Genomic DNA, 27,652 nt, shown 5'->3' on the forward strand with positions numbered 1-27,652 from the left:
TTAGAATCTGTGGGGTTTCAAGACTTGCACCCGTACCTCGCTGTGCCGCCAGATGTTGGCAACTGGTCCAGTTCCTACTGAGTGTGCAAGGATGGCAGCAGTTGGTACAGAAGCAAAGCAATCTGGAATGCTTCCGGAGACGCTGTACATTAACAAGTGTCACCCATCATTCACCTTTACAGAAGGCTGAAACAACTCCAATTTGCTGCCACTTCCCTCTTGGGAAACAGCCAAGATAAAGTTGTGCCTGGCAGTCCCATTTGTTTCACTCAGGTGTTTCAGCTGCCTTACTGACCTCTATTTAGTTTAAGTTTTAATTTAGATTAACCTCGGCACCCCAATTAACCAGCAAGGGGAAAAGCTAAGATGTGACTAGTCATAACTCTGAAATCAGAATTTATTGAAGTTAAAATTATTAATTGGAATAAAGGACCAATCAAGTAATGATATTTCTTAAACAGGCCTTTAGAATCAAAATAAATAAAAAATAAAAAGAGAAGACAAAGAAATAAGGAAGGAAAAGTGTTCAAGGCTCCAGGTTCTCGCCAGTGAAACCGGCTTCTCTGCAGCAGTTTTAGCTTTACCTTCTTCAGTCTGTTTAACTCACAATGCACTTTTATTCCCGCAGTGAACACTTCAATTAATGAGGACTACAACATTTTTGATTGTCTACCATGATCTCACACAATTAGATAGCATTAATATCCTGTGTCAAGTACATCCTTAGACTCTCCCGAACGTTCCCCATCCTTCAGACAAATGGGTTTAAGAAGAGGCTAAAAGGAAAAGAATCAAGACCCCTGACTGGAGCAGCCGAGGCCAATGCTCTCTCCTCTACCCTTAATATACTTGTCACATTTATTTATGGCAATAATTGTATCAAATATTAAAAAAAGAGGGGTCTGGAGAGATGTCTCAGCAGGGTAAAATCATTTGCTGCTTTTTCAGCTGACTGGGGTTGGATTCCCAGCAACCACATCAGGCAGCTCACAATCACCTGTAACTCCAGTTCCACAGGATTCAGCACCCTCTTCTGAACATGGGTACTGCATACACACTCTGAGTGCACACACATACGCACACAAATAACATTCTAAATAAAAATATTAAAGTGAGTCTCTCTTTTCCACAGCAAATCAGAGGCATTCCCAACACAGATAATTTTCCTAAGAGGCTTCTTCAGTCCATTTAAAACTTTCCTGACTAAATCTTCAACAAGCTGTTGCAAATTCTCTGGCAAAAACTAACTAAAAATTCAAAAGTAATGTCTTATCTTGATAAGCAATGGCTCAACAAAAAACAGTGCAACATCTGTGAGCAGCATCCTCAACTCTCCATTGGGTAAAAAAGCACATTTCATTAATATAACGTATCAAGAGATTCAGGAATAGACAGTTACTGTAGCCCTTTAGAATATCTCAAATGTTTAGTCCATCTAAGCAAGTACTAGGATTGCTGAAAAGAGAGTGACATGCCAGCAAATAAAGTCAGGAAAAGACCTGAGAGAACTCTCCTAAGAGACAGAACTACTAGGCTGAGGACAGGCAGCACACCCCAGGTTCTCAGCACACGGGAAACAGAAGAGAAGAATTGCAAGTTCAAGACTAATCTAGGTAACACAGTGAGATGCTATCCCAGAAACGCCAAAACAAATACACAATTATGACAGTAAGAAAATAAAAACCTGAGGACTGGATCATATGTCAATTTTTACTTATGATCTCTTTAAACTATTAGACAGAAAGATGATAAACCTAACAGTACCTTATATTTTTAACACACAACTAAACTGACTTAAATACACACCAAAATATTACATTAAAGGTGCTAGATGGGCTGGAGAGATGGCTCAGTGGTTAGCACCATTTACTGCTCTTACAAAGAACCAGGGATAAGTTCACAACCATCCATAACTCCAGTTCCAAGGGACCTAATAGTCTCCTCTGGCCTCTTTGGGTACAAAGCACATTCATGGTACACAAACATACAAATCAGAAAATAAAAATAAAGTAACCATTTTTTTTTAAACAAATTACATTAGAAAGACTGAGTAAGGTTATAGAACCAGAAACACAACTCGAGAACACTAGGATCCCAACTGTTGCCCAGCATGTACAAGGCTCTGGCTCTGATGACTAGTGCCTGGACTGGGACAAGATAGGCAAGGCTGAGTAGCCAGTGTGGGAGTGCACACCCGTTGTCCCAGCACTGGAGACTAAAGCAATGCTGCCAGTCTAGAGCTGCCTTGAACTAGTGCACAGTGAAATGCTTTCTCAAAACTGAAAACAAAAATAAGTAACACCCAGCAGCAGCAGAGTACATACCTGACTAAAAGAGCTTAAACTCTTTTACAGGTAATTTAGACCAAAATAGCATTCAGAAAATAGCTGAGCTGTTTTTTACCTCAAATGAAAATACAAAGCCAAAGAAACCCATCAAGAATTGACACCATTTAAGTCTTAACTCGGAGAATGAGATCAGGGGTTTAAAAAACCTGGCTTGTTGTGACAAAAGAAGGATGTGTGAAATTCATACCTGGTGGTAGAAGTCATCATCATCAAATATCTCCTCGTCCAAGTCCTTCAGGTGAGCATTGGCAGGGACCTGAGGAAGGCTCTCCTATGTTGACAGGAAGGAAAGGGGTGAAGGTGTGACTCCAGGAAGACTGTCCAATCAATAGTACTTAGCTACTCTAAGTACTGTGCCTAAAGGTCAAAGCACTTTTTCCTTAAGATATAAAGAACTCTTAAAATTTACTTATTTACTCATTTACTTGTTTCTTTGTTCGTTTGTTTCAAAACAGAGTTTCTCTGTATATCCCTGGCCATCCTGGAATTCCTTCTATAGACCAGGCTGGCCTCGAACTCAGAGAATGCTGTGATTTAAAGGTGTGAGCAAAAAAGCCCAGCTAAGAACTCTTAAAATTAATTAAAATTAATTAATGTAATTAAATAAGTAAAAATTTCAAGAACTTGAATGTTATAGTGAGACCAAGTCTCAAAAAAAAATGGTGAGAAAGGAGAGGAAAATATTAACAGGTGGTTGACAGAATAAAGGGACATAATCCACTTTTACCAAAATCTACACAAAAAATATCTCACCTCTCAGACTGGTAATACCCAGGACTGAGAAAAAAGCAAGAGGAACTGGAAATTAATGTGAGATTTTTGGGAGGTAATTTGGCAATATCAATCAGTATTTAATGTAATTTTTTAACATTTTCAATTTAAAAAATCCATCCATATATTCACACAAACAAATAGAAATATTTAGAAATGTTTCCTATAATTTTTTTATAACTGGAGACAACAGAAACATCAAGTTTGACTAAATTATAGCTTTCAGTCATTCAATGGATTTTTTTTTTTTTTAGTTTGTTGTTTTCCAGACAGGATCTCTCTGTGTAGCCGTGGCTGTCCTATAACTCACTCTATAGATAAGCGAGGCTGGCCTGCAACTCAAGAGATCTGTCTATGACTGCCTCCTACCACAACAGCCCAGCATACCATGGAATTTTTTATAGACAGAAAAATAAGGTAGATTTTCATGGCTAAAGTATGTAGAATATAGGAATTTAAATATTTTAAAACATATTTTAATTTAAATATTTTACATATTTATATAGATGCATATATCTATTTGATTAATTTTACAAAATGACCCCCGTGGTACTATAAGTAGTTACTGGCTGCTGGGGGCACAAAAGCCATGTTCTTCAGTGCTAAATTAGCCTTGCTCAAGCAAATAATCCTCTAAGCATGCTTATGGAGGAAATCGTAATTAATAGTGGGCCACAAACAAACAGAAAAGACATGAAGGCAGAGGAGACTAGGAGGAAAACAGAATTTGGTGGAGTGGTAAGGGGATAAGGGAGGATAATGGGAGAGGGTATTATTGGAGTACAAACCACGTGTGGGGTGAGTGTGTGTGTGTGTGTGTGTGTGTGTGTGTGTGTGTGTGTGTGTGTGATGAAACGGTGAAAACAGTTGTTTAAAGATTTGAAAAGGGGCTGGAGTCTCTCGGGGATTGGTGGTTAAGAGCACGTATTGTTCTTCTAGAGGACTGGTGTTCAATTCCCAGCACACACATCAGGTTGTTCACAACCTACCCAGAACTTCAGCTCCAGAGGACCCAGTATCTCTGACCTACATTCACATGCACATACCCACATGTGCGTGTATATACATACATTATTAAAAATAAATATTTAAAATAATTTTAAAAGGAAAAATCACATTTATCTATGATAGATATATATCATATGCATAAAGCTTGTAGTAATAATATAAGGATTAGAATTTTCAGAGTAGAAAAAATTAATGCTTCATTTTAAAATCTTATAAAATTATTCAATATGAGGTAGACAGCCCTGAAACCACACACACACAAACAACAAAAAAGACTCAGCAGGTTGTATTTAGAGATTTGTGTATATATGCACAGTTATGTAAGTACTTAATAATAATAAACCAAAGAAAAAGAGGCTATCAATTTGAGAGTTGGAGGGCATGGAAGTGCTAGGGGGAAGAAAGGGAAAAAAGGAAGTGATATAATTCTAATTTTTTTAAAAAAAAAAGATCTATAAACATAAAAAAATATAAACTATAAAATCAAAATAGGGGGGGCTACTAAGAGTCGGCTTAGCAGTTAAGAGCACTTGCTGCTCTTACAGAGGACCCAGGTTCAGTTCCCAGCATCCATATGACAGCTAACAGGAATCTGTTAACCCCAGTTCCAGAGGATCCAACAGCATCTTCTGGCATCCACAAGCACTGGATGCTCAATGTGTGCACAACCATACATGGAGATAAAACCCTCATAAATACACATATAATAAGCAAAAAATAGCCAGGGGTTGTGGCACGTGCCTTTAATCCCATTGGATTAAAGCACTTGGAAATCAGGTGCAAATGAGTCTCTGTGAGTCTGAAGCCAGCCTGGCCTTCATAGTGAGTTCCAGGACAACCGGGGCTATACAGAGAAACCTTGTCTCAGAAATATCCTCCTCCCGAAAAACCCAAATTAAAAATATTTTATTTTAAACAAAATAATTTTAATATTCTACTTTAAGATCCTCTCTAGAGTACCCAAAGGTAAACATTAAGTAAATGTCTATGCTACCATTTCTACACAGTAGGTTTGAAACTATATCTTAAGGTCTGGGATGCAGGACAGTAGTTTGCACAGCATGTGAGGCCCTGGGTCAGATCTCCGGATCACAGAAGCGACCCCAAACATCCAAATCCCCTAAATCTTAAAACTGGACTTTCAACATTTCCCCTGTCAAACTGCTATATAAACACAAAATGGAGAGATGTGACATGAGTTTAACAAAGTCTCGTGCTGATAACCAGCAGTGCAGTGCTGCTCTCTTCAGCTCACCCACTTCTCACAGAAGGAGCTCATCCTGTAGGCTGTTCATTTACCAGCCTCCCAGAGCCTGCTCCTATAAGAACGTGTCCCCGATTCTTACCGGTTCTCCTGGCAAAGTCTCTGCAACAGGCTCAGGGACTGGCTCAGGTTTGCCAAGAACTCGGTAGGCAGAGCGCTTGGTCTGCGTCCTTCGAAGTAATCTTTCTTTGTCCATCAGAATATGATCAATCTGAGTCAAGATGGAGCGTTCAAAGGCACCGAAACCCTGCAACAACATTAAACAATGTCAGATAACGCAGGTCAGTGCTGAAGGCAGCTACGCTGCTTCTCTCTGTCAGCAGAGAGAATTGTCTTTTCAGGGGGTTCTGTTAAAAGCTGAGTATAGCTACAACGGCTCTCAGAAAAATGTTAGTCTTAAGCAGTCATCACTTTCTTCTGCTCCTTTAATAATGTTTTCAAATCTGCTTATTTAAAAGTATTTCATACTTTGAGCACAGAACAAGGCATCCTTTCCAGAATAAAACATTATAATAAAGTTAACATCGAATGGTAGAAGCCAGTAGATACACACATGCACATGCACACACCTTGCCCAGTTTTCCAGAAGCAAGCTTGGTTTTATCATGCCATTTTTGTAGTGTGCGGTTCCTGTAGACGGTAAAGTCAGCAGAGCGCTTTGCCATGAAGCTGGGATAGTCCTCCATCTCTAGCTTCCTCTTTGGTGGGGCCTTTCTTTGTTTCTTCTTCTCTCCCACTAGCTCATCATCTTCACTGGAAATCTCCTCACTAGAAAACCAGTAAGAACATTAAGTCCAATATAAGTATTCCTTGAATAACAGATTAGGTTCGCATCAAGTATATTTATCCATTATAACTATATTATATCAGAAATATGAGGATGGCTTTTTGTTTGGCTGAAAAGAGTCTCATGAGCTAGACTGTTCAGTGGTTAAGAGCATTGATTGCCCTTCCATAGGACTTGAGTTGATCCTCAGCACCCACATGATGGCTCACAAATGTCTGTAATTCCAGTTCCAGAGGGAGCTGATGGCAATGCTTATACATGGTGCACAAACATACATGCAGGCAAAACACCTATACACATAAAATAAAAATAAAGATTAAAAAATGTTTTAAAGTTCATAAGGAGAATCAAAGATTCATAGGGATTTTCGAGTAAATATCCAAAGCACCTAGGTTTAACTTTTTTAAATTGTAAGCACACCATAAAAAGAAATGAGATTGTAAAATTATCACTTGAAATGTGTATGAAGCAGGCACATACTATTACAGGAGAAGCTTTAAAACTTTAAAAATTAAACACATACTCACATTTCTGTGACCTTAAGTCCCAAAATCAATAAGAGAAACATATTTCCATAACCAACTGTTAAGTGGTGAATAATATTAATTGAACCAAATGAAAAGAAGCTTAATGTGAAGAAAACTGCATGGGGCTAGAGAGATGGCTCAGCAATTAAGGGCACTGACTGCTCTTCCAGAGGTCCTGAGTTCAAATCCCAGCAACCACATGGTGGCTCACAACCATCTGTAATGGGATCTGATGCCCTCTTCTGGTGTGTCTGAAGGCAGCTACAGTGTACTTATATAGAATAAACAAATAAATCTTAAAAGAAAAAGAAAGAAAGAAAACTGCATGGGATAGACACTCACATTAGCACTAATCCGAAATGCAGTGCAAATTCAAAACAGTTCACCGCCACTCCAAACATGGGCATTTCTCCCTAGCAACTATCTACTTAGCATTGTGTTGGTATTATAAGAAATTCAGGAATGACATAAAGTTCATAGAAGGATGTGTATAGGACTCTGTGGGAATCCATAAAAGGCTCCAGAGCCATTCCCCCTTGGATACAGAGGGAGGACTGTAGACATGATGAAAACCACTATGAGAATGAATATATTACAACCTCCAACTACTTAGGCAAAGGCACTCACTATACTACAGGTCCAAATATGTAGAAAGTGCTCAAGGAGATGGTTGTGACTGAGTCCATGGTATGGGCACAAAGTATTTCAAAAACATTAATATGCAAAACATGATTGTAACCTACTAATTATTATAGAACAAAAGAGAAGGCAAATATTTTGCCTTAGGCTACAAAGATAAGTAGTTTAAAAAAAAGCTAGAACAAGCACTCTAATCCCCACTGTCCTGTTCTGACCACCAGTTAAATATAAAAGCAGCTCCAGGGGCTGGAGAGATGGCTCAGTGGTTAAGAGCACTGACTGCTCTTCCAGAGGTTCTGAGTTCAATTCCCAGCAACCACATGGTGGCTCACAACCATCTGTAATAAGATCTGATGCCTTCTTCTGGTGTGCATGAAGGCAGAGTACTTATACACATTATGTAAATAAATAAATAAATAAATAAATAAATAGGATTTTTTTAAAGTGGCTTCATTTTACCTTTATTAAATCCCGTATCTATCTATCTATCTATCTATCTATCTATCTATCTATCTATCTATCTATCTGAGGACATGCCTTCCTTTTTCATACAGAATAGGAATCTGTCCAAATGAGAAGAAAATAGGCAAGTCTATGGTTTTGCTTCCTCCTTACCTCTCTGCATTGGGTTTCGTCCCTTTTACTAAATATCTTGTATCTGGGTACTGGAAAAGCAACTCTTCCTGAAGATCCACCAATGATCTTAACAATGCTTTAAGTGCTTTGTGACCTGGAATAGAAATTAATCACAAAAAAGGGATAATTAGTCATTTACAACTTTCTACAGTTGCTGTCACTCCCTGTCTCCTGAGCAGTTCTGATTGGGAACACTTCTGGAGGGAGAAAGTCAGTATTCTCTGAGATCAACTCCATGGAAACCATTCCAGTGTTGGTCTCATGTGGTGCTAAGGAATAAGCAAGATAACACATGGAAGGTGTTTAGAAATGTGTCTGCAGAAAGAAAGACTTCCATGGCCAGTTCTTAAAAGTCATTAAGTTTGGCAACTCCTTGCCTGTTATCATAACTAATAAAATCTGCCCCTGATACTAAGTTCCTTGGGTATATCCTACAGCTACTCTCAGACTCCTGGTGATGAGTCTGATAAGGAATTCCTCCTGAAAGGCCCTCCCCTCTTCTGAAGAGTGCAGCTCAGTTCTCTTTCCTGCCAAATCTCATCTGCCTCTGATCTTAGCTGCAAATTAGTCTCACAACCTCTAAACATATCCAACAGAAAGTCTCTGTCCATGTACAAAGCCTAAGTTAGGAGCTGGGGACAAGGCTCAGTGGGGAAAGCATTTGCTATATAAGCAAAGGACCAGAGTTCAGATTCCCAGACTTAGGAAAGCTGAGATGGGATACCCAGAACAAGCTGGCAAACTAGACCAAAACAGCACATTCCAGGCTTAAGTAAGAGACCATGCTTCTTGTAAATAAAGTGAGGAACCACCAAAGAAGATATCCCCATGATGTTGGTCTGTAGTCTCCACAGGCACAAGTGTGTATGTGCACTCATACACACAAGAACATATACACCTCTCTTGCTCTTGTCTTCTTGCTCCCACTCTCCCTATTCCCTTCCCTTCTCTCTCGCCACATCTTCTTTTCTCTTCTCTTCTCCACTCCTCTCCTTCCTCCCTCCATCCCTCCCCACCCCTCTCTCTCTTTGCCTTTCTCTGTCTCTATTACTCTCATAACTCCTCTCCCCATTCCCTGAATAAACTCTATTCTACACTTAAAAAATGTATACACACACAAATGCATACCACACACAGGGGAAAAACCAGAGCCAAACCAGACAAAAAACTTCATAGTTTCCAAGTTATAGTACTGAACTGTATATTAATTTGTACATGGATAGAACTTGAGAGTCTCAGGAACCAGGTCATTTGGGGCTACATAGATCCTACCAGGGGAATGGGTTTACTCATAGGACAGTATTCTCACTTAGTTCTTATAGTCAACAGAGTTCATCTGTAATACGGGTCAAGATTAAGTAGACAATCCATGGCCACAAACTTTCAAAAATGACAAGAAAAATCTGGGGCTGTAACTCAATCAGCAGACTGCTTGCTTAGCATTCATAAAGGCCCTCAGATTGACACTCAACGACCACCATACACTGGGCATGGCAGCACATCTATAATCCTAGAACTTAGTAGGTGGAAGTAGGAAGATCAGAAGTCATCCTCTCTGTACTACAAAAGGGATTTAAAGTGAGCCTAGGCTAGATAGAGACCTTGTCTCAAGAAACCAAAACATTAAAAACTGGACTTTTGCTGGGTGTTGTGTCAGACATCTTTAATCTCAGTATTTGGGAGGCAGAGGCAGGTGAATCTCTGAGTTCAAGGCCAGCCTGGTCTACAAAGTGAGTTTCAGGATAGCCAGTCTCAAACAAAAAACCCCAGACCTCTGAACTCTTGATTTCTGTATTAGAACACCCCTATTAAAGAGTTCACTAAATATTGATAATCAATACCTATTTGTTGAGAACACTCAGATTCTGCTCTAATAATCAAATCCCACATCCTCAGTTACTGCCAAACAATCACTGCCTCAATACCCTGCCATCTCAAAACAGAACTTTCTTCCACCTGATATTTCCCTCTTCACTATATTTTTCTTCTGCACCATTTTCACAAACCACTGACATTTGTACTTGCTAACTCTATACATGTAACTGGCTATGAACTCCCATATTTTCCATTTGTATGATCATTGATAATCTTTAGGAGGAACAGTGGCTGTTACCTCTACATAAACACCTAGAGCCACGGAGCAGCAGAAGCAACTCCTGTAGGAGGACCTAAGTGAGGACTGTCTGAGACCAATAACAATAATAGTTTCTTTTTGGCCATGGTTCAATCAGTTCTTGCCCTTTTTTCAAGCTATAATCTCATCGTCAGCCCTATTTTCAGTCAACAATCTCTACATTCATTCCTTACTGACTTTAGCACATATACACTTTGGCTAAACAATTTTTTTTTTGAATCTTACTCTTACTCTGTTTCTTTCTGCTCTCCTTGCCTAGCACAGGCAGCCTTTTTTTTTTTAAATCATTTTCTACCCTAGCCAATCCATTAATGGGGCACCACCAACACCAGTTACCAATAGCTCCCTCCATGTCATTCTATTTTAGCATAAGGCTAAGAGGCTAAGCTACCTGGAAAGCCTTCCTGACTAGCCTGGAGGAACTTTATACACATTTACATGATCTGTATATAAAGCTATAGAACACAATTTCCTTATTTAAATGAGATCCCTAATCATAACTTTTATAAATTTGATAATCCTTTCATAACCAGTATACATTCATGCAATTTTAAAGGATTTACAATATATTTCCTAAAAATCCCAAATACCTTGTGTGTCAGACCAAGATTATCAACTAATTACTGTCTCTAAAAACAAAATAAAACAAAAATGTAAGTTTTCCACCATAGAGATGAAGAGCAAATATAAATCAGAGCCAGAAATGGTACCTCATATACTCAGATCATGCAGGGTTGAGGCAGGGGGATCGTAAGTCAAGACTGACCTGAATGCACAGCAAAGCATTTCATAAAAAGCCATTTCTCTGTAAATCAGCTTTCAGGAAATGGATAAATATAGATAAAATGAGTAGAATAAAAACAAATTCTACTATCAAATGAACAGTAGAATAAAAAGGGTTAAGGAGTGGGGCATGGTGGTGGATGTCTTTGATCCTAGTGCTTGGGGCGCAGAGGCAGGTAGATCTCTGAGTTTGAGGCCAGCCTGGTCTACAAAGCGAGGCCCAGGACAGCCTGGGCTGTTACACAGAGAAACTCTGTTTTGCCAAAAAAGGTAAGACTAAAGGGCTGAGGATATAATAATTCAAAGGCAAAACTGCCTTCCTAAGAAAGCACTGAGAAAAGGCCCATGACAACAGAGGTGGGAGATGGGCGTCTACACTGTTCTCTGGCAGCCGCAGACTTGGTTTTGCTGTCTCTGTAGGATGACGCACTGTGAGCACTCACAAGTCATGGGAGTGTGCTTAGTTTTGCTTTTCCTGTGCTAAAGATTGAGTCTAGGGCATCACATGCTGCAGGTCGAGTGCAGTAACTTTATGAGAGATAAATACCATTTCCCAAAGTGAAACCACAACTCCATTGTTTCTGAAAAACTGATTCAATCAGAACCACAGAGCTAGAAAAGATCACACATATTCTCTTTCATCAGAGGGTCTTGTCTCCCACTCTTTAGATGGGAGACACATCCTGGAGTGACAGCGAAAGTCAGGAAAATAAAAAGGGGACACTGCCAGGGTAGGGAGCAGAAAAACTAAAGAGGAAACCAGGGTATAACTGATCTGATCAGAGAAAACAGAACAAAGTGGGACCTCTCATTAGAAAGGTGGGAGGGAGATAAACACAGAAGAAAGAAGGAGGCGAGCAAAATAATAGTAAGGGTATCTGATAAAATCATAAGGAATCATACTATTAATTATTTACTTAAAAATTTTAATACATGCTAGTCCAAATATATATATATATATATATATATATATATATATATATATATATATATATATATATATTCAGTTTGAATGAAATTTTCTCATCTGGGTTCACAATCTCCCCATCAAGAACCAAAGAAGCTCTGACAAAAACCAGGCATGAGAAGCCTTCCCTTGAGTTATTGGGCAGGACTGTCTAAGAGACACCCAAAACATACAGACTATTGCAATTGCCCTTGTCTGCCCCCAAAGGTGGAATGTTAAGTCCCTATTGCTGAAGACATCATGTACTTCATGCCCAGGGCCCAGAAGCCCTAGAGATGGAACTGACCTGAGTGCTTCTCCCTGGGGACTAGCTTCCACGTACCATGTACCAGGTGCCATGCAAACTTCCAGAGGAGAAAAGCAGCCAACCACCCAGCTGTGATGCCTATGAACCACACCAACCAGCATGTGCACTAACCATAAAGGTACAGTAGGGCACACATGCCTTAGCAGGAACCATAGCTTCTCAATGCACTTACGATTCATTCAACAAAAAGAAAACCTTGCCTGGTATTGCAAACTAGCAAACTACCCAGGCCCAGTGAAGTCATGGACATTGGAGGAGAATTTACAAACCACAAACCCTAACTACACTCTAAATATTTTCCTTACACCCGCAGATAAGTGTCGTCCTCACCCCTCATCAAGTAAACGTCTTTTTACAACAGAAGAAGGTGATTACATAAAATCTCAGCCAATCAAAATACAGAGCTGTGGAAACTAGTCCCAAAGGATGCATCTACAAAACACCTCTGGAACCTAAGACTCAGGGAGCAAACAGTAAGAGAGGAACAAGGAGTTTGCTGTGAGACTGTGTCCTAGTAATATCTGAAGCTACACCCATAAAGTCTCGCCAACATGACTGCCCAACCACGAGATGAACAAGTTCAACAATAGACATGTCAAAGTAGGCAAGGGAAAGCCCATGAGGCCTCATTCCTAGACAAAGAACTACAGGCAGGTTTGGAATGCAGACAGCAGGAGAAATAGTCTTCTCCAGGGAAGAGCACACCTATTAATTACTCAGTACCAAATGGTTAGCCTTGAATACACACACACACACACACACACACACACACACACACACACACGCACACACACGCACGTACTCGTAACATACAGAGAAACAAATATTTAACTACATATATACACACATTCATATATACATGCATACGAGCACGTAATAACAATTAATGAAAATAGAGGCCACAAATTTGAAATAGAGGAAGGGGGCTAGATATGTGAGTGGGTTTGGAGGGAGAAAGGGAAAGGAGAAATGATGTAATTACATTCTCAAAGGGGAAAAAAATCCTTGGACCAAGTCAGCACTGAGAAAATACAAATGAAAAATATGCCAGGTGCCTATAAAAGAAGCACTTGTGAAGTTGAAGCAGGAGGATCACAATTTAAGAACAGCCTGGGCTACATAACAAAACCTGTTCTCATAAAGACAGATGTGCTGATCACCAGACTAAACCTTAGGTTAAGAATATGTCAGCTATCTCTGACTCTCTTCTCTCTGACTCCTTTCTACCTCTCTCTCCTCCCGTCTCCTCCTCCCTCAACATCTTCACAGCCAGCCTCTTCCCTTTTCTTTTCTTTCTCTGCCTCTATCCTATCTCTTTCTCTGCTTCTACTCCATTCTCAACCCCCCCTTCCATGTCCCCAAATAAATTCTATTCTATACTTAAAAAAAAAAGAATATGCCAGTTGCATAAAAATAGCATGACACCACTATCACAATGGAACTAAAATACTGAAATCCACAGATGAGAGGAAATGGAGAATTATTAATAGTACAATTTGGGGTATGTACATGTTCTGGAGACAGACAGTATTAATGATTGGTATGATATAAATTGTACTTAATGACACTAAGTTGTACATTTAAAATGGTTTAATAAAGGCTAGGTTTATGTCGGGGTTGGGGATTTAGCTCAGTGGTAGAGCTCTTGCCTAGCAAGTGCAAGGCCCTGGGTTCGGTCCCCAGCTCTGAAAAAAAAAAAAAAAAAAAAAAGAAAAAGGAAAAAAAAGGTTAGGTATATGTCAAAATAGTTCACCACAATAAAGCAACGACAAAACTAATATAGTTCAGTATTTGAGCAGTTATATTGTTTTATTGTGGTGAACTATTTTGACATAAAAGGGCCTTGGATTCAAACTAGCACCATCCAAAATCAACCAAACAAAAACCTAAAAATCAATGACTTAAAGCCCAAGCCCACAGTACAGTAAATAATTCTAATAAATCTTTATGGGGGAAAATACCTATAATATTTCAAACTGAGTTTATTCAAAAAAATCAGAAAAATGGAATATTATTTAGACTTTAAAAGGAAGCACAATATGGCCTATGACCCCTGACAACCTTAAGTGAATCAACCAATCAGAAACAAACAAAACTATTAATAATTCCAGTTCCAGGAGATTTAATGCCCTCTTCTGACCTCAACAGGCACCAGGCACATATGTGGTGCACATACATATATGCAGGCAAAATACTCATACACATAAAAAAGTTGGTTAAAAATATTTTTAAGGGGCTGGGGATTTAGCTCAGTGGTAGAGCGCTTACCTAGGAAGCGCAAGGCCCTGGGTTCGGTCCCCAGCTCCGAAAAAAAAGAACCAAAAAAAAAATATATTTTTAAAAGAAAGAAGCTACAAAACAATGTGCCATGGCTGCTTGGCAACTGGCAAGTTACAGTCCAACTCCAACATGTAGCATAGCCAAGAATGTAAAGGGATCTAGTGAAACACAACTTTTCCTTCCCTTTTTTTTTTCTTAAGATATGGTTTTTCTGTGTATCCCTGGCTGTCCTGGAACTCTCTGTAGACCAGGCTGGCCTCAAACTCAGTGATCTGCCTCCCTGTGACTTCTTCCTGAGTGCTGGGATTAAAGGGGTGCACCACCACTGCCCAGAGAAAGACTGCAACTTTTTATTTTGCCCCAGTTGTTATTTGTTTTTTAATGTACTGCGGATCCATTCAACATTATCAATCCAACAAGAAAAGTAGAGAGCCAGCATCAGTAAATCAAAGTGCTTTACTGTTGACACTCGTGCTCTCATTCCCTACATCCCTTCCCCACTCAGAAAGTAGCCCTTAAGTGTGAGCTCCATCCACATGCCAGGAGACTGGCCAGAGAAGAACTCTCTAACTATGGCTTTAGCCTCCTTAACCTCAAGCACACAGAGTTAATCAAATCAACTATCACAGTGACCACTATATGGGTAGTTTCCCATAAACAGAGTTAGAAAACAGGACTCAATTTTCACTTCTTAACAAATATGAAGCCCACACTTGTAGCTAGCATGCAAAAGCTGAGTTGGTAAGATGCCTCACCCAGTAAAGGTGCTTACTATTGAGCCTAACGACCCAAGTTTAATCCCTGGAACCCACATGGTGGACAGACAGAATTGACTCCTATAAGAGGTCCCCTGGGGGCTGGGGATTTAGCTCAGTGGTAGAGCGCTTACCTAGGAAGCGCAAGGCCCTGGGTTCGGTCCCCAGCTCCGAAAAAAGAACCAAAAAAAAAAAAAAAAAAAAGAGGTCCCCTGACCTCCACACATGAGCAAGGTATCCACACCAATAAGCCCCCACCTCCCACTTATAAAGAGAGGCTGTGTAAAACCCACAGACACAATGGAGCGATCCTTTGCTGAAGGTAAAGTCCTCCACAGAGCCACAGATGAAGAGTGAAGACTGAACACGCAAATCCAACAGTGAGTTCTTCAAATTCTTCCCAGACAAAATAAATAAATATCCTCCTTATTATTCATACAGGACTGGATTCTATTTGTCCATCACTATGAATAATAAATAAACTGAAATCAACAGTTTCTAATTCACCTCCAATTTTTCTGCTAACAATTACAGAGTTAAAAAGTTAAGAGATGCAATGAAGACTCAATGTCCAAGCCCTCTTGGCATATGGCCACAAAACAAATGGAGACTGTCAAGGATATTTGTGTTTAGTTTGCCCTGCATAGTCCATTTCCAGAAGCCTTTCTCCTAAGAGGCGATTAAGAAAGACATATGCTTTCCCACGCTAGCAAGACTCAATATAAGCAGCTACCAGTGTTAGGAATAATTCTGAGTACAGAATAAGGGAAAGAACACCTTATTCAGAGTCCAGAGCCCAAAGGGATCAATTTAATCTCTTTGAGGTTCAATTTTCTCACCTATATAATGTAGGCAATTCTTTCCCTGTTGATCTTATAAAAAAATGAGGTAAAAAATGATAGCTGTATTATTGTTTGTTGACATATTTTGGATAATTTCCTAAAAGCTTCAGAAAGAGAAGGTCTGTTGCTATAAAACCATCATCTCCTACATGATCAAAATATTTTAATTTTTTTTTTGTTAATTTTTATTTATATGCGTACACTGTAGTTGTACTTCAGACACCAGAAGAGGGCATCAGATCTCATTACAGATGGCTGTGAGCCACCATGTGGTTGCTGGGAATTGAACTCAGGACCTCTGGAAGAGCAGTCAGTGCTCTTAACCACTGAGCCATCTCTCCAACTCAGTCAAAATCTTTTAAGAGCTGCATGATCTGAGCTGCAGCACTAAGGCTAGACTGGACTGGACTGGCATTCACTGATCTCGAAGTTCATTTACATACTACTCGTTTGTAAGCATTTCTATAAATGTCATCAGTCTAAAAATCATCTTCATCTAACGAGTTTATTTTTCCTGATCCAACTAGATTGCCCAATACTAGCAAAAGGGTAGGCACAGAATCACTTTGGATGTGTGCTAACTAGATTATAAACTAGCAAGTAAATTTCTGGTAGTGAAAGGAAGGGAAATGAGAAGTGTATGAATGGGTAAAGTAAAATGAAGCTTGCCTTTCCACTTTTTAAATGTCTATATAGTTGTAAATAAATATGCAAACACACAATTATTTACATCCAAGTACACACAAGCTCTCCCTCATCACCCCAGATGGACATACTGAGCTGGAATTTGCAGATTATAAGAGTGTCTCTTTTTTTCTCGATCAAAAGTAACTCCAAAACTAGAGCTAAAGTACAGGTCAAAATGACACAAGAAAGACTGGCCGAGAACAATACTCTTCATTCAAATCCACACAAGCCTGCCACTTGCACTAGTCATCCCCAGCAATTAATCCCCCAAGAAAGACGTTTGATTAAATCTTTTCAAGCAAATCCTTTGCTTTGCTTTTGTTAGTTCACTTCTTGTCAACATCTATTAAAATATGCCTTTAATTCTCCCACAATCTTAAAAAACACCGATTCCACTGTCTTCAACTTTAATCAACTGTATGGCCGGCATTTTTCATTTCATAATAATGTGCTGCTTGGAATTCAAGAGGCAGGCTCAGCATCAATCATCTGGTAAGAATTTTTCCACTGCAATAAATATGCAAATGAGGAGAGCCAGTCAGTCGTATTTCAGGCCCGACTTGCTAGTGTTTTAAAAAAGACACAAATTTATTAATTGCCGGTGGCCAGAGGAATCCTATTACTTTGGGCATTGATTACAAAGCTGTGTGAGTGATTATTGTGCAACTCGCGGGCTACCCAGGCATGAGGAAAAATTATTAAAGCAAGGCAGAGATTATCAACTCAGAATAACAATAAGCCTTAACATTTAGGCCCTAACTTCTTCAACAAAGAATTACGTGAAGGCTTCACTGTATCATAATTCCGAATTCTGTCAGTATTACTGTTTGGGCTTGTTCTATATTCCCCAAGCAGAATGGCGTTACCAGCAAGAAAGTGGACTGCAGGTTACAATTCCTCAACCACCACCATTTGGATGAATGGCTACCATTTCCAGTGTACAGCCAGCTAGGACTTGTGTATTTCCATGTCAGGATGCAGATATTTAGGTGTGTGCATTCTACATGCACAGATTTAGACAAATGGGCAACTGTGGCAGGGACTGTGACTGACTGGACAGTGGCGGGAGACCAGCAACCCTGTGATAGCTATGTCTGTGGACCAAAAGTACAATTTTCTTAATGGTATAAAAATAACAAGAATGAAACTTTTCAAGCGGAGTGTGGGGACTTATATTCTAAAATCATGAATGCTAAGCCATTCGCAGACTTGGTTCTCAAACCTCAGAGGGCATGGCTTCAGAAGACGTGCAGCCTGTGGAAGAGTCTATGGAGAAAACAGCCTGATGGGCTAATTCAGAATGCAAAGTGTTTTTGGAAGAAACAGTCAACTCAAAATATATTAAATAAAGTAAGAAAGAGGACTCAATGGACAAAGCTTATTTTTTTTTCTTTTAAGAGAATGATGTGGGGAATTGGGGAAGTGAGTAGAAGTTGAAATGAGGGAGAGATGAAGAGACATATGGTAAATTATATGCTGAGTGAGCCACTGTGCAGAAAGAAACAAAAAAGAAAAAATCCTCAACATTTTACATTACTGCCACACTAAGTAACATGATAAATAGAGTACATTTGAGTTCTGTGGAGGGACATCCCACTCAAGCTGTAATTTCTGACCAGGCATGAATTTATAAGAGAAAGGAACTGCAGAATTTCTTAGGTTTCCCTGAATACTCTCTCAAACACCTTGATGAAGTGTCAATAAATCCTTAAAAAGCCCTATAGGACACAACAATCTAACTGATCAATGTACTTCCAGAAATCCTCGACAGTTACCTTCCTGCACAGGTCCTAGACAGCCTCCACTGCTTGCGAATACGTTCCTAAAAAAGGAAAATTCATTTCCCCCCTTTAAATAAAAAGAGTAAATATTCAGAATACAAGGTACTTAAAATCCAAGTTTATTTACAAGTGATTATTTAAACTGCCAAGCAGTAGTTACCGAGGAAGAGTGGGGATACTTTCATTTGTATTTGATATACTTTTGAACTGTTTGAATATTTTATAAGCATACATTACTTTCATAATTTAAAATTTTATTAAAATTTAAAGTAAACTGTGAAGTAAGGAAAGTTATTAAAAATAGAATTAGAACCAAAACCTAAGCAACCCTCTCTTAATTCATGTAAAATAGTCTGAGACGCCCCACCAGCCTAATGGATATTAGGACTTTTATTTCTAAAAAACACATGATTCTTTCCTATTATAAAACCGAGCCTGACCAAATTCTCAAAATCCTATTGGCATATAAATAAATCCAATGAAGCGACATACAAGTAAATCCAATGAAAAAGGGGTTTAGAAAGTGTATTTTTGAAACAGGATTTCATGTAGAATTAGTCACTTTTATCTAAGGGTCACTTGTATCACTTGCAAAATCGCCACATTCTACTATGACTCTGATTATTTTTTCTTTTCTCCTCCCCACTCCCTTTTGTTCTGTTTGTTTGTTTTAAGATTTATTATTTATTTTTTATGTTATGAGTACACTGTCACTCTCTTCACACACAAGAAGGCAGCATCAGATCTCATTACAGATGGTTGTGAGTGACCATTGCTTGCTGGGAATTGAACTCAGGACCTCTGGAAGAGCAGTCAATGCTCTCAACTGCTGAGCCACCTCTCCAACCCCTTCCCCACTCCCCACCCCCACCTCTGCACCTTGGGTTTTTTTTTGTTTTTGTTTTTGTTTTTTGAGACAGGGTCTCTCTGTGTATCTGGCTAACTTGGAACTCACTCTGTAGGTCAGTCTGGCCTTGAACCTTAGAATCTAGCACATCATCTGTGCCAGAATGAATTTCTATGAATGTTTTCATTTCAAAAAGTCAATGCAAAATATTTGACCACACTATTATGTCTAAAATCTAAATGTAAACAAAAGACAAACTCTTGAGGATAACCATGAACTTCTGATCAATCTGTAGAGTGCTAGGATTGATGGCCTGCAGTAGCACATTCAACCCATGTTAGCAAACACTGTAATGACTGGGCTACACCCCAGCTCCAGATTTAGGAACTTAAAATCATAAAATAAGCACATCCTCACGATTAGTGATTATTAGTAATAATAAACTGAGTCATAACATTTCAAACAATGTCTCAGTTGTGTTTGAGTACTAGTGAGACCAAGGGTTATTTATTCAGTGACTCAGAATGATCACTTTGAGAGGTTGTATTCATATAAAACCATATAAATAATGCTTTCTGTATTCAAAGCAGTTTACTAAAACCCACATCTTCCTATGACCACTCTGAAAACAAAGGCTCTCCTCCCTTGCTTTGCTAGGACTGGTAAATGGAGCTTGTGTTGTGAACACGTATAGAGGTGAACCCGTACTATACTGATGAGTCTGTATACCCCAGTCTCAGTCTAATCTATTTTTGTTGTACGTGTTTTGTGTTTTTGTATTTGGCCACAGCTGTCCTCAAATTCTGTATATGGCCAGGGTGATCTTGAACTCTTGATACTTGTGACTACTTTCCAAGTGCTGGGACCATGGGGGCACTACATACCACAACTCCCTAATTTTTTTTTTTTCCCAGAGCTGAGGACTGAACCCAGGTCCTTGCACTTGCTAGGCAAGCATTCTACCACTGAGCTAAATGCCCAACCCCGCCAACTCCTTAATCTTGAAATATAAATTTTGTTAATTTCAAGACTTCAAATAACTGAACATATAATCTAATATTTATTCATATAATCTTTACAAGAAGAAACAAATACTGTGGCCAGAGGCCTATATACCCTAAGAAGAGACTCCATTACCTCATTTAAATCCTTCCAGTAACTGTTTTTCTATCTCCATTTTAATATAAAAAAAAAAATCACTGAGCTTTAAAACACCTAAAGTTTTCATTTCGCTTTATTTACTTTAATCCTATGTATACTGGTGTTTTGCCTGCATGTATTCTGTATGAGGCTGTTAGATTCCCTGGATTTGAAGTTACAGTTTTGAACTGCCATGTGGGTGCTGGGAATTGAACCTAGGTCCTCTGGAAGAACATTGAGCACTCTTTTTTTTTTTTTTTTTTTTTTTTTTGCTTCTTTTTTTTTTTTCCGGAGCTGGAGACCGAACCCAGGGCCTTGCGCTTCCTAGGTAAGCGCTCTACCACTGAGCTAAATCCCCAGCCCCCAACATTGAGCACTCTTAACCACCAAGTCACCTCTCTAGCCCCTGAAGTTTTGTTTTCTATATTAATGCATTCTTCTGGATTATGAAGCAAAACTACACAGGGAACCAAGTGCAATCAAATTTCAGTTACCAAATTGCTGGGAGCATGGCTTAGCCATACAGCACTTGCCTAGAATGCATAAGGTCCTGAGTTTAATCTCTAGCAAATTAAACAATTACCTTAAATATTTTCTTTCCAAGATTATGTAACTTCATTTAATATTATTATACATTCTAAGTACATCCATTGTCCTCCAAATGCTTATTTAAAGCTAACTAGTACTTCATTTTATATAAAATCTGATACAAAGTTCCCCAGCTTTCGTTCTAAATGACCATCCTAACTACACAGAAGTTTCCTGAACTGTTAAGTCTTTGGGTCTGATTAATTTCAGTATGTGACTTCTTTTCTGCAGCATTTTTACCATAAATTTTAAAATAAAATTATTACAGAAATACTCTTCTAAGATAAATTTAATTGTGTATATGTTTATGTATATGTGGAAGAGGTGCACATGCGTGTAAGAGGCCAAAAGAGGGCATAAGAGGTCCTAAAGCTGGAATTGAAGGCAATTTAAGCCAGCAACGATGGCAACTCTGTTCCTCTGGTTCCTCTGTAAGAAGAGGAAGCACCCTTAAACACCAAGCCATCTCCCCAACTCCCAAAACCTTTAATTACTCAAGCATAGCAAAATTTCCCATTTCAATATCACCACATGATAAGAAAACACTAGTGAGACTCTACTAAAATGTTTCATCCTAATTTGGTCCCCACAATTGAAAACACAATGTAGGAAAATAAAAGGAAGCCCAAATATTGAAAACAAAAACCAAGTCTCACTAGGAAGAGATAAAGGAATACATGTATTTTGAAAAGGCTGTGCTAAGGAATGGAATAATAAATCTCAAAATTTCAAATAGCCGCACACAGACAAGATGCTTAAAGTTATACTTAAGGGGCTGGGGATTTAGCTCAGTGGTAGAGCACTTGCCTAGCAAGCGCAAGGCCCTGGGTTCGGTCCTCAGCTCCGGGGGAAAAAAAAAAAAAAGACAAAGTTATACTTAAAAAAAAGTAAAACTACTGAGACATTTAAAAAAATGTGATAAATGACATCTAACATCAAACTCTCCTTAATCAATTTCTTGGCCTAGGGATGAAGCTCATAGGTATAGCACCATCCTAGAACATGTAAAACTCTGGGTTCCATCCCTAATACTACAAAAATATACATACATATTAATAATATAAAATTTTTTTTCTGATAATTCTTGATGCTGTCAAGAATTTAAGAAAAAGTCTGCATTCACAACAGATCAGAGTTTAATAACCTCTGCACATGCAGAAGGCAGTCAGGTAAAATGCATCAGGATTATACACATGCATGTTTCCTTCCACAGCTAGAAATTAATCATAAAGAAAGAAATTTTAAAGCAAAGAGATAGGTACAAAAAGTATTTTCAGCACTGTTTGTAATAAGTTGAAAAAGATACAAAAATCTGTTGCCCACTTGCAAGGAACTGCTTAATTTTATTTTAATCAGAAATGTTCTTATGTAACAGCTGAAAAAGGTACATATAAATGGAGCTTGGTTTAAACAAACCAAACCACGAAGAAGAAAAAGCACATTACATCGCTAGGACTATTAGCTTGCTTAGGCTAAATGATGATGATTGCATTAAAAAATGCCCTCGTTGTTTAAAAAGTCATACTTAAATATTTGCAAGCAACATGGTCTTATGATTGTTATTAACAAACTATTTCAAAAAGAGCAAAGAAAGAGGGCTTGGGTATATACACCAAATACAGGACACCCAAGGATGAGCTCACGTATATCTTACATTTTTTTTTTCTTTTCTTTTTTTCAGAGCTGGGGACCGAACCCAGGACCTTGCTCTTGCCTAGCAAGCGCTCTACCACTGAGCCAAATCCCCAACCCTTATCTTACATTTTTACTGATAGAAATTATTGATTAAAGAGAATTTAATGTTAGATGTCATTATTTCATTCCTTTCAGATGAAAAGATGTACAATGAACAGATTTGTTAAAAATGCCTCTCACTAGGCAGTGGTGGTTCCTGCCTTTAATCCCAGCGCTCAGGAGGCAGGGGCAGAGGCAGGTAGATCTCTGAGTTCGAAGCCAGTCTTGTCTAAAGAGTGAGTTCTAGGACAGTTAGTGCTATACAGAGAAAACCTGTCTCAAAAATAAAATAAAATAAAATAAAAAAAGAACAGTTATCTCTAGAGAAAATAATGAAAACAGAAAGAATTGTCATATTCCACAGTATATATTTCAGTGTTATTTGAAGAAGGAGAAGCATATTCAGTTTTGTTAGGAAAAATGTTTTTGTAACAAACAAGTTTTATGACTTAAAAATTTTTTTTAGAAACTTTATAGTATGCCACATGCACAGGTGTACAGAAGCCAGAAGAGGGCACTGGATACCCTGGAGCTGGAGAGACAGGCAGTCATAAGCTGCCCAGCATGTGTGTTGGGAATCAAACTTCAGTCTTGTAAAGAGCCTCAAGTTCTTTTAATTGCTGAGCCATTTCTCTAGCCCTTCTGACTTATTAAAAAGGCAATGAAGATCAAATAAAGCAAAGTCTGGCAGGGCCTATAATCTGAGAACTCAGGAAGCTGAGGCGGTCACAAGTTTGAGGCCAGCCTGAGCTGTATAGCAAGTTAGCAAGAATCTAAAACAAACAAATAAAAATATCTTCAAAAATATAAAGAGATGGGGTCAGAGATATGGTTCAATGACCAAGAGCCCTGGCTGTTCGTCCAAAAGATCCAGATTTGAGTCCCAACATCTATACAGTGATTCACAATTGTCTGTGACTTCAGTTCTAGGATATCCAACACCCTCTATGGACACTAGGCACACATGCAATGCAGACATACATGCAGGCAAACATCTAGACACATAAAATAAAATTTAATTAGAAAAGAAGAAAGATGAGGAGGAGGAAAAGGAGGAAGAGGAGGGGTGAAGGAAGAAGAGGAGGTGGAAGAAGAAGAATAGCCAGATGTGGTGGTGCATACCTTTAATCCCAGCACTTCAAAGGCAAGTGCTCTCTGTGAGTTTGAAGTCAGCCTGGTCTATATAATGAGTAGACAGTCAAGTTACACAGAGACCCTGTCTCAAAAAACAAAACAAAGCAAAAAAACCAAAACCTATCTACCTACCTACCTACCCTCCTAAGGAAGGTGTCTTCTTCTATTCTCTGTAGCAATAAAAAAAAAAAAAATCTAGCAAAAAGGAGATGCAGATTAAAGTCAAACCGGGAACCTGTGTGATGACATACATATTAGTCGTAGTACTTGGGAGGGCTAAAGTGGGAGAATCCTGAGTTCAAAGTCAACCTGGCCTCAGAATGAAAGCCCGTCTCCGTAGGAGAAAAAGAAAGAGAAAGAAGGAAAGAAAGGAGGAAGGAGAGAGGAAGAGGGGAGAAAGTGGAAGGGGAAGGAGGAAGAAGAGGAGGGGAAGGAAGAGAGTAACTAGGAGGAGTAAGAGGTAGTTTTGAGATTGACTGACAAGAAAAGCACCCATCTCTAGAACCAGTTTAAATTTCTTCTTATTTGATTCACAAAGGAAATAACAAGGACCAATAACTAGAGGTAGAAAATGCTTGCCCTCATTAAATACTGTGAAATGTAAATTAAAAGAAATGTAAATTAAAATATGCACACCATTTTCCACTTATCAAAGCAGCAAAGATGAAACAAAATTATAATACCCAGTGCTGACAGGATAGAAAACTGATGCTAATATAAATAAGGCAAGAGTGTAAACTAATAAAACTTTTCTGGAGGGCAGTTTGGTTGATAGGGATAAAAAGGCTTTAAGCTTCATCTATCCTGAAGAATGCATGGATTCTACGTCTAGATTTATTTTCTGTAACAAGGTGATCCTGAATGCGAGATTCAGTAACAGAGATTTCTGTTCACCACTTAGGAAAATGAAAACCTGAAAACAATCCAAATGTCCAACTATAAAGAAGTGGTTAAACTACCGTATGATGAAAGTCTACACCGTAGTTAGAAATAATGCTGTGGAACATGAAACACACAGAAAAAGTCATGTTACATGGAAAAAAGTCAGAGTTCAGAACTATTTAGAATAAGTTCCTATTTTCTAACGATATATATATAGAAGAAACATCTAGGATAAAGATAAAACCACATAGCAAAATACTGAAGGTCCTTAACTCTAACCCCAGCACACACACTTGTGGTACTCCTGCCTTTAATTCTTGAGTATGTGAACTGCATGCTTACAGCATAATGCCTAGCTTAAAAGTACCTAGCTAACTGCTAGAATTAGGGGAGACTTGACTAATTTTGTTAAGCTTTTTCCAAAGTTCATATAATAGATATATATTGCATTTATAAGGAAAAAACAGGGGGTTGGACGGATGGGCTCAGCAGGCTCTGAGTTTAATCCTCAGAACTTACATGTTGGCTCACAACTATCAGTAATTCCAGTTTCAGGAGATCCAACTCCCTCTTCTGGCTTCCACAGGTTACCAGACACACGTGATGTAAACACATACATACATACCCACAAACACCCACAAGTACAGGCACACACTTATACATATAAAATAAATCTCAAGAGAAAAAAAAACCATACCTATTTACTTGCCTATGGACAGAGGGTATTCCTAGCTCTAGTTGTAAGAATGGTAAGATCTCCAAACCTATCTTTTTCTTCTTTCTTTCTTTTTTTAAATTAAACCGAGTGAGATTGAGTGGTTTCTACATGTACGGTGATGCTTTGGAGGTAGAACTTTGGAGGTAGTAACCTGTAGCTGCTACCATTCTACATTGCAGCGGGAGGCTGTGTATGACCTCCAAAATTGGGTCAGGACCAGTGCTGACTGGGAACCTAGCAGGCACAGTTTTTGTACAGTATATTCTTGAACCCACTTGCCTTTGACTGTCTTCAATTGGACAGTATGAACCCCTGGTATTGTTGCACGGTAGCATCCCTTCCTATTTTGATGGTCAGTTGAAGGGCAGCATACAAAAGATTAAGAAATTCTGCTATCTTGAAAACTCTCTGCGGCAACCCCCTACCCTACCCAATGCCCACCAGCAGCTGGCCCTCCAGCAATATACTGTCCAAAGCAAGCCCACTTCAAAACCAGTTTGAGCATGGAAAGATCAAAGAGTGCAGGCCAGGGGAAATCTCTGAACCGTTGGATAGTGCAGGGTTGTGACGATCCATCCTGTTAGCATCCGATATTCTGTCTGCTGGCATAACAGTCCAAAGCAGAGAGACAAGAGAGTGAAGGCTTCACCAATCTAATCAAACATTCTTTCACAGTAAGCTCCAAATCACTGTCTTTGTTGCCAGTGAGCTGTTAAGTAGTCCCAGCTGTGGAGTGATTTGCTCCTGAGTGATGTCCAGGGTGTCAACCATAGTCTCCAGAGTTGAGGTCAATAGTATCTTATAAATGGTGGCATTTGTGACATTCCCTCCACTTGTTACGATGGCAACAGCAAAGAGCAGGAAGTTGGTTAGAGTAGAGTCAATCTGGTTTCCTGAGAACACCACCAAAAGTAGTGTAATCATGGCACGGTTTTGCTCATTCAGTGCAGACACCTTCAGGTTGGCTATTTGGATGTCAAGAGTGATGTACTACTCACCTATGGCCCAGGGATAAAGCTCCCCAGCAGCTGGCTGAGGCTACACCCTGGCAAGCACATTTGCAGGTCCTCGCCCTGCCACAGCAGTGTTATCAATGTAATTTTCTAGCTGTACTGAGAATATCCCAGGCCATGCTGCACCAAGCCCAGCAACATCTACCTCTACCACACCCCCGACGCCACTAAGGTCAATACAGTCATCTCCAATACTACTCTTCTAGAGCACCATCACTTGTCTGTCTGTCATGATGTTCCAGGCCAGGGTTCTAGGCAAGGAGCAATAATGCTCAGTGTAGCAATATCCTCCTGCATGTCATGGTCCTTCACGATATCCTCCTCAGCAGTGTGGTGATTACCTCCCTTGCTGCTAGCCCTCTCAGGGTGGTATAGTGTTGACGATGACGAAGACTTGGGGCAGAATCAGCTTGGTCCACTGACTTGCTGCTCTTCTTTTCAAGTCTTCAATGCCAGGCAGGAAGAAGGGATTGCTTGCGGCCATTGCTATCAATCAAGACAAGAACAACACACTCAAGGCCTCCTTTTAAATCAGTGAGACCTTTTATTATTGGTCTCTACCCAAACCTATCTTGATAACACCTTCATCTCCATGTTTCTCCTTTCTGTTGTCAATTCTTTAAGCTTTGGCACTTATTTATATGTATTCTCTCATCTTTTCTTTGAATAGCTCGTAAGATTAACTATCCCCACAGTGACTGGATAGTGTAATCAAGAATAAGGACTGAGGTGAATGAAGAAAATCAGCTCCTGGTTTTACCTCTAACCAGTCAAGTGACTTTATTCCCCACCACTTGATGTCCTCATCTGTACAGCAGTCCTCAGCACCTACTTTACAGGCTGCTATACGAACGTAAATGAGGCTTTTGTACATACTCCCCTATCTGGAAGAATGGTACAGTAGAATGAACCAAAGAGACTGTTCTCATGACATTTGAATGTAGTGCTATATAGCATTGCACTATACAATAAAATACTAAGATGAAAATAAATGGAATGATCTCCATTCTCAAAGCATCCTACTTGATTTCTTCTTGCTCATATTGCTGTATTTTATAAGTCTTAATGAGAACAACAGAA

General features: G+C 39.1%; 1 protein-coding gene across 3 annotated transcripts in view; it reads right to left on the reverse strand.

The window, feature by feature from the left end:
• Positions 1 to 27,652, reverse strand: part of Aatf (apoptosis antagonizing transcription factor) — a 93,148-nt gene that overhangs the window by 46,539 nt on the left and 18,957 nt on the right. The window contains exons 6-9 of one of the 3 annotated variants that reach the window (NM_053720.1): positions 7,960 to 8,074; positions 5,961 to 6,159; positions 5,474 to 5,638; positions 2,536 to 2,619 (exon numbers count right to left, since the gene is read on the reverse strand). In NM_053720.1, the coding sequence (NP_446172.1) occupies positions 2,536 to 2,619; positions 5,474 to 5,638; positions 5,961 to 6,159; positions 7,960 to 8,074 (563 nt within the window). Of the gene's footprint in view, positions 1 to 2,535; positions 2,620 to 5,473; positions 5,639 to 5,960; positions 6,160 to 7,959; positions 8,075 to 22,414; positions 27,059 to 27,652 lie in introns of those variants that run through there. The other 2 variants (XR_015630141.1, XM_087569326.1) reach the window with 2 other exon arrangements.

Source organism: Rattus norvegicus, chromosome 10 (assembly GCF_021556685.1).
Source record: "Rattus norvegicus strain SHRSP/BbbUtx chromosome 10, alternate assembly SHRSP_T2T, whole genome shotgun sequence".
Classification (NCBI taxonomy): Eukaryota; Metazoa; Chordata; class Mammalia; order Rodentia; family Muridae; genus Rattus; species Rattus norvegicus.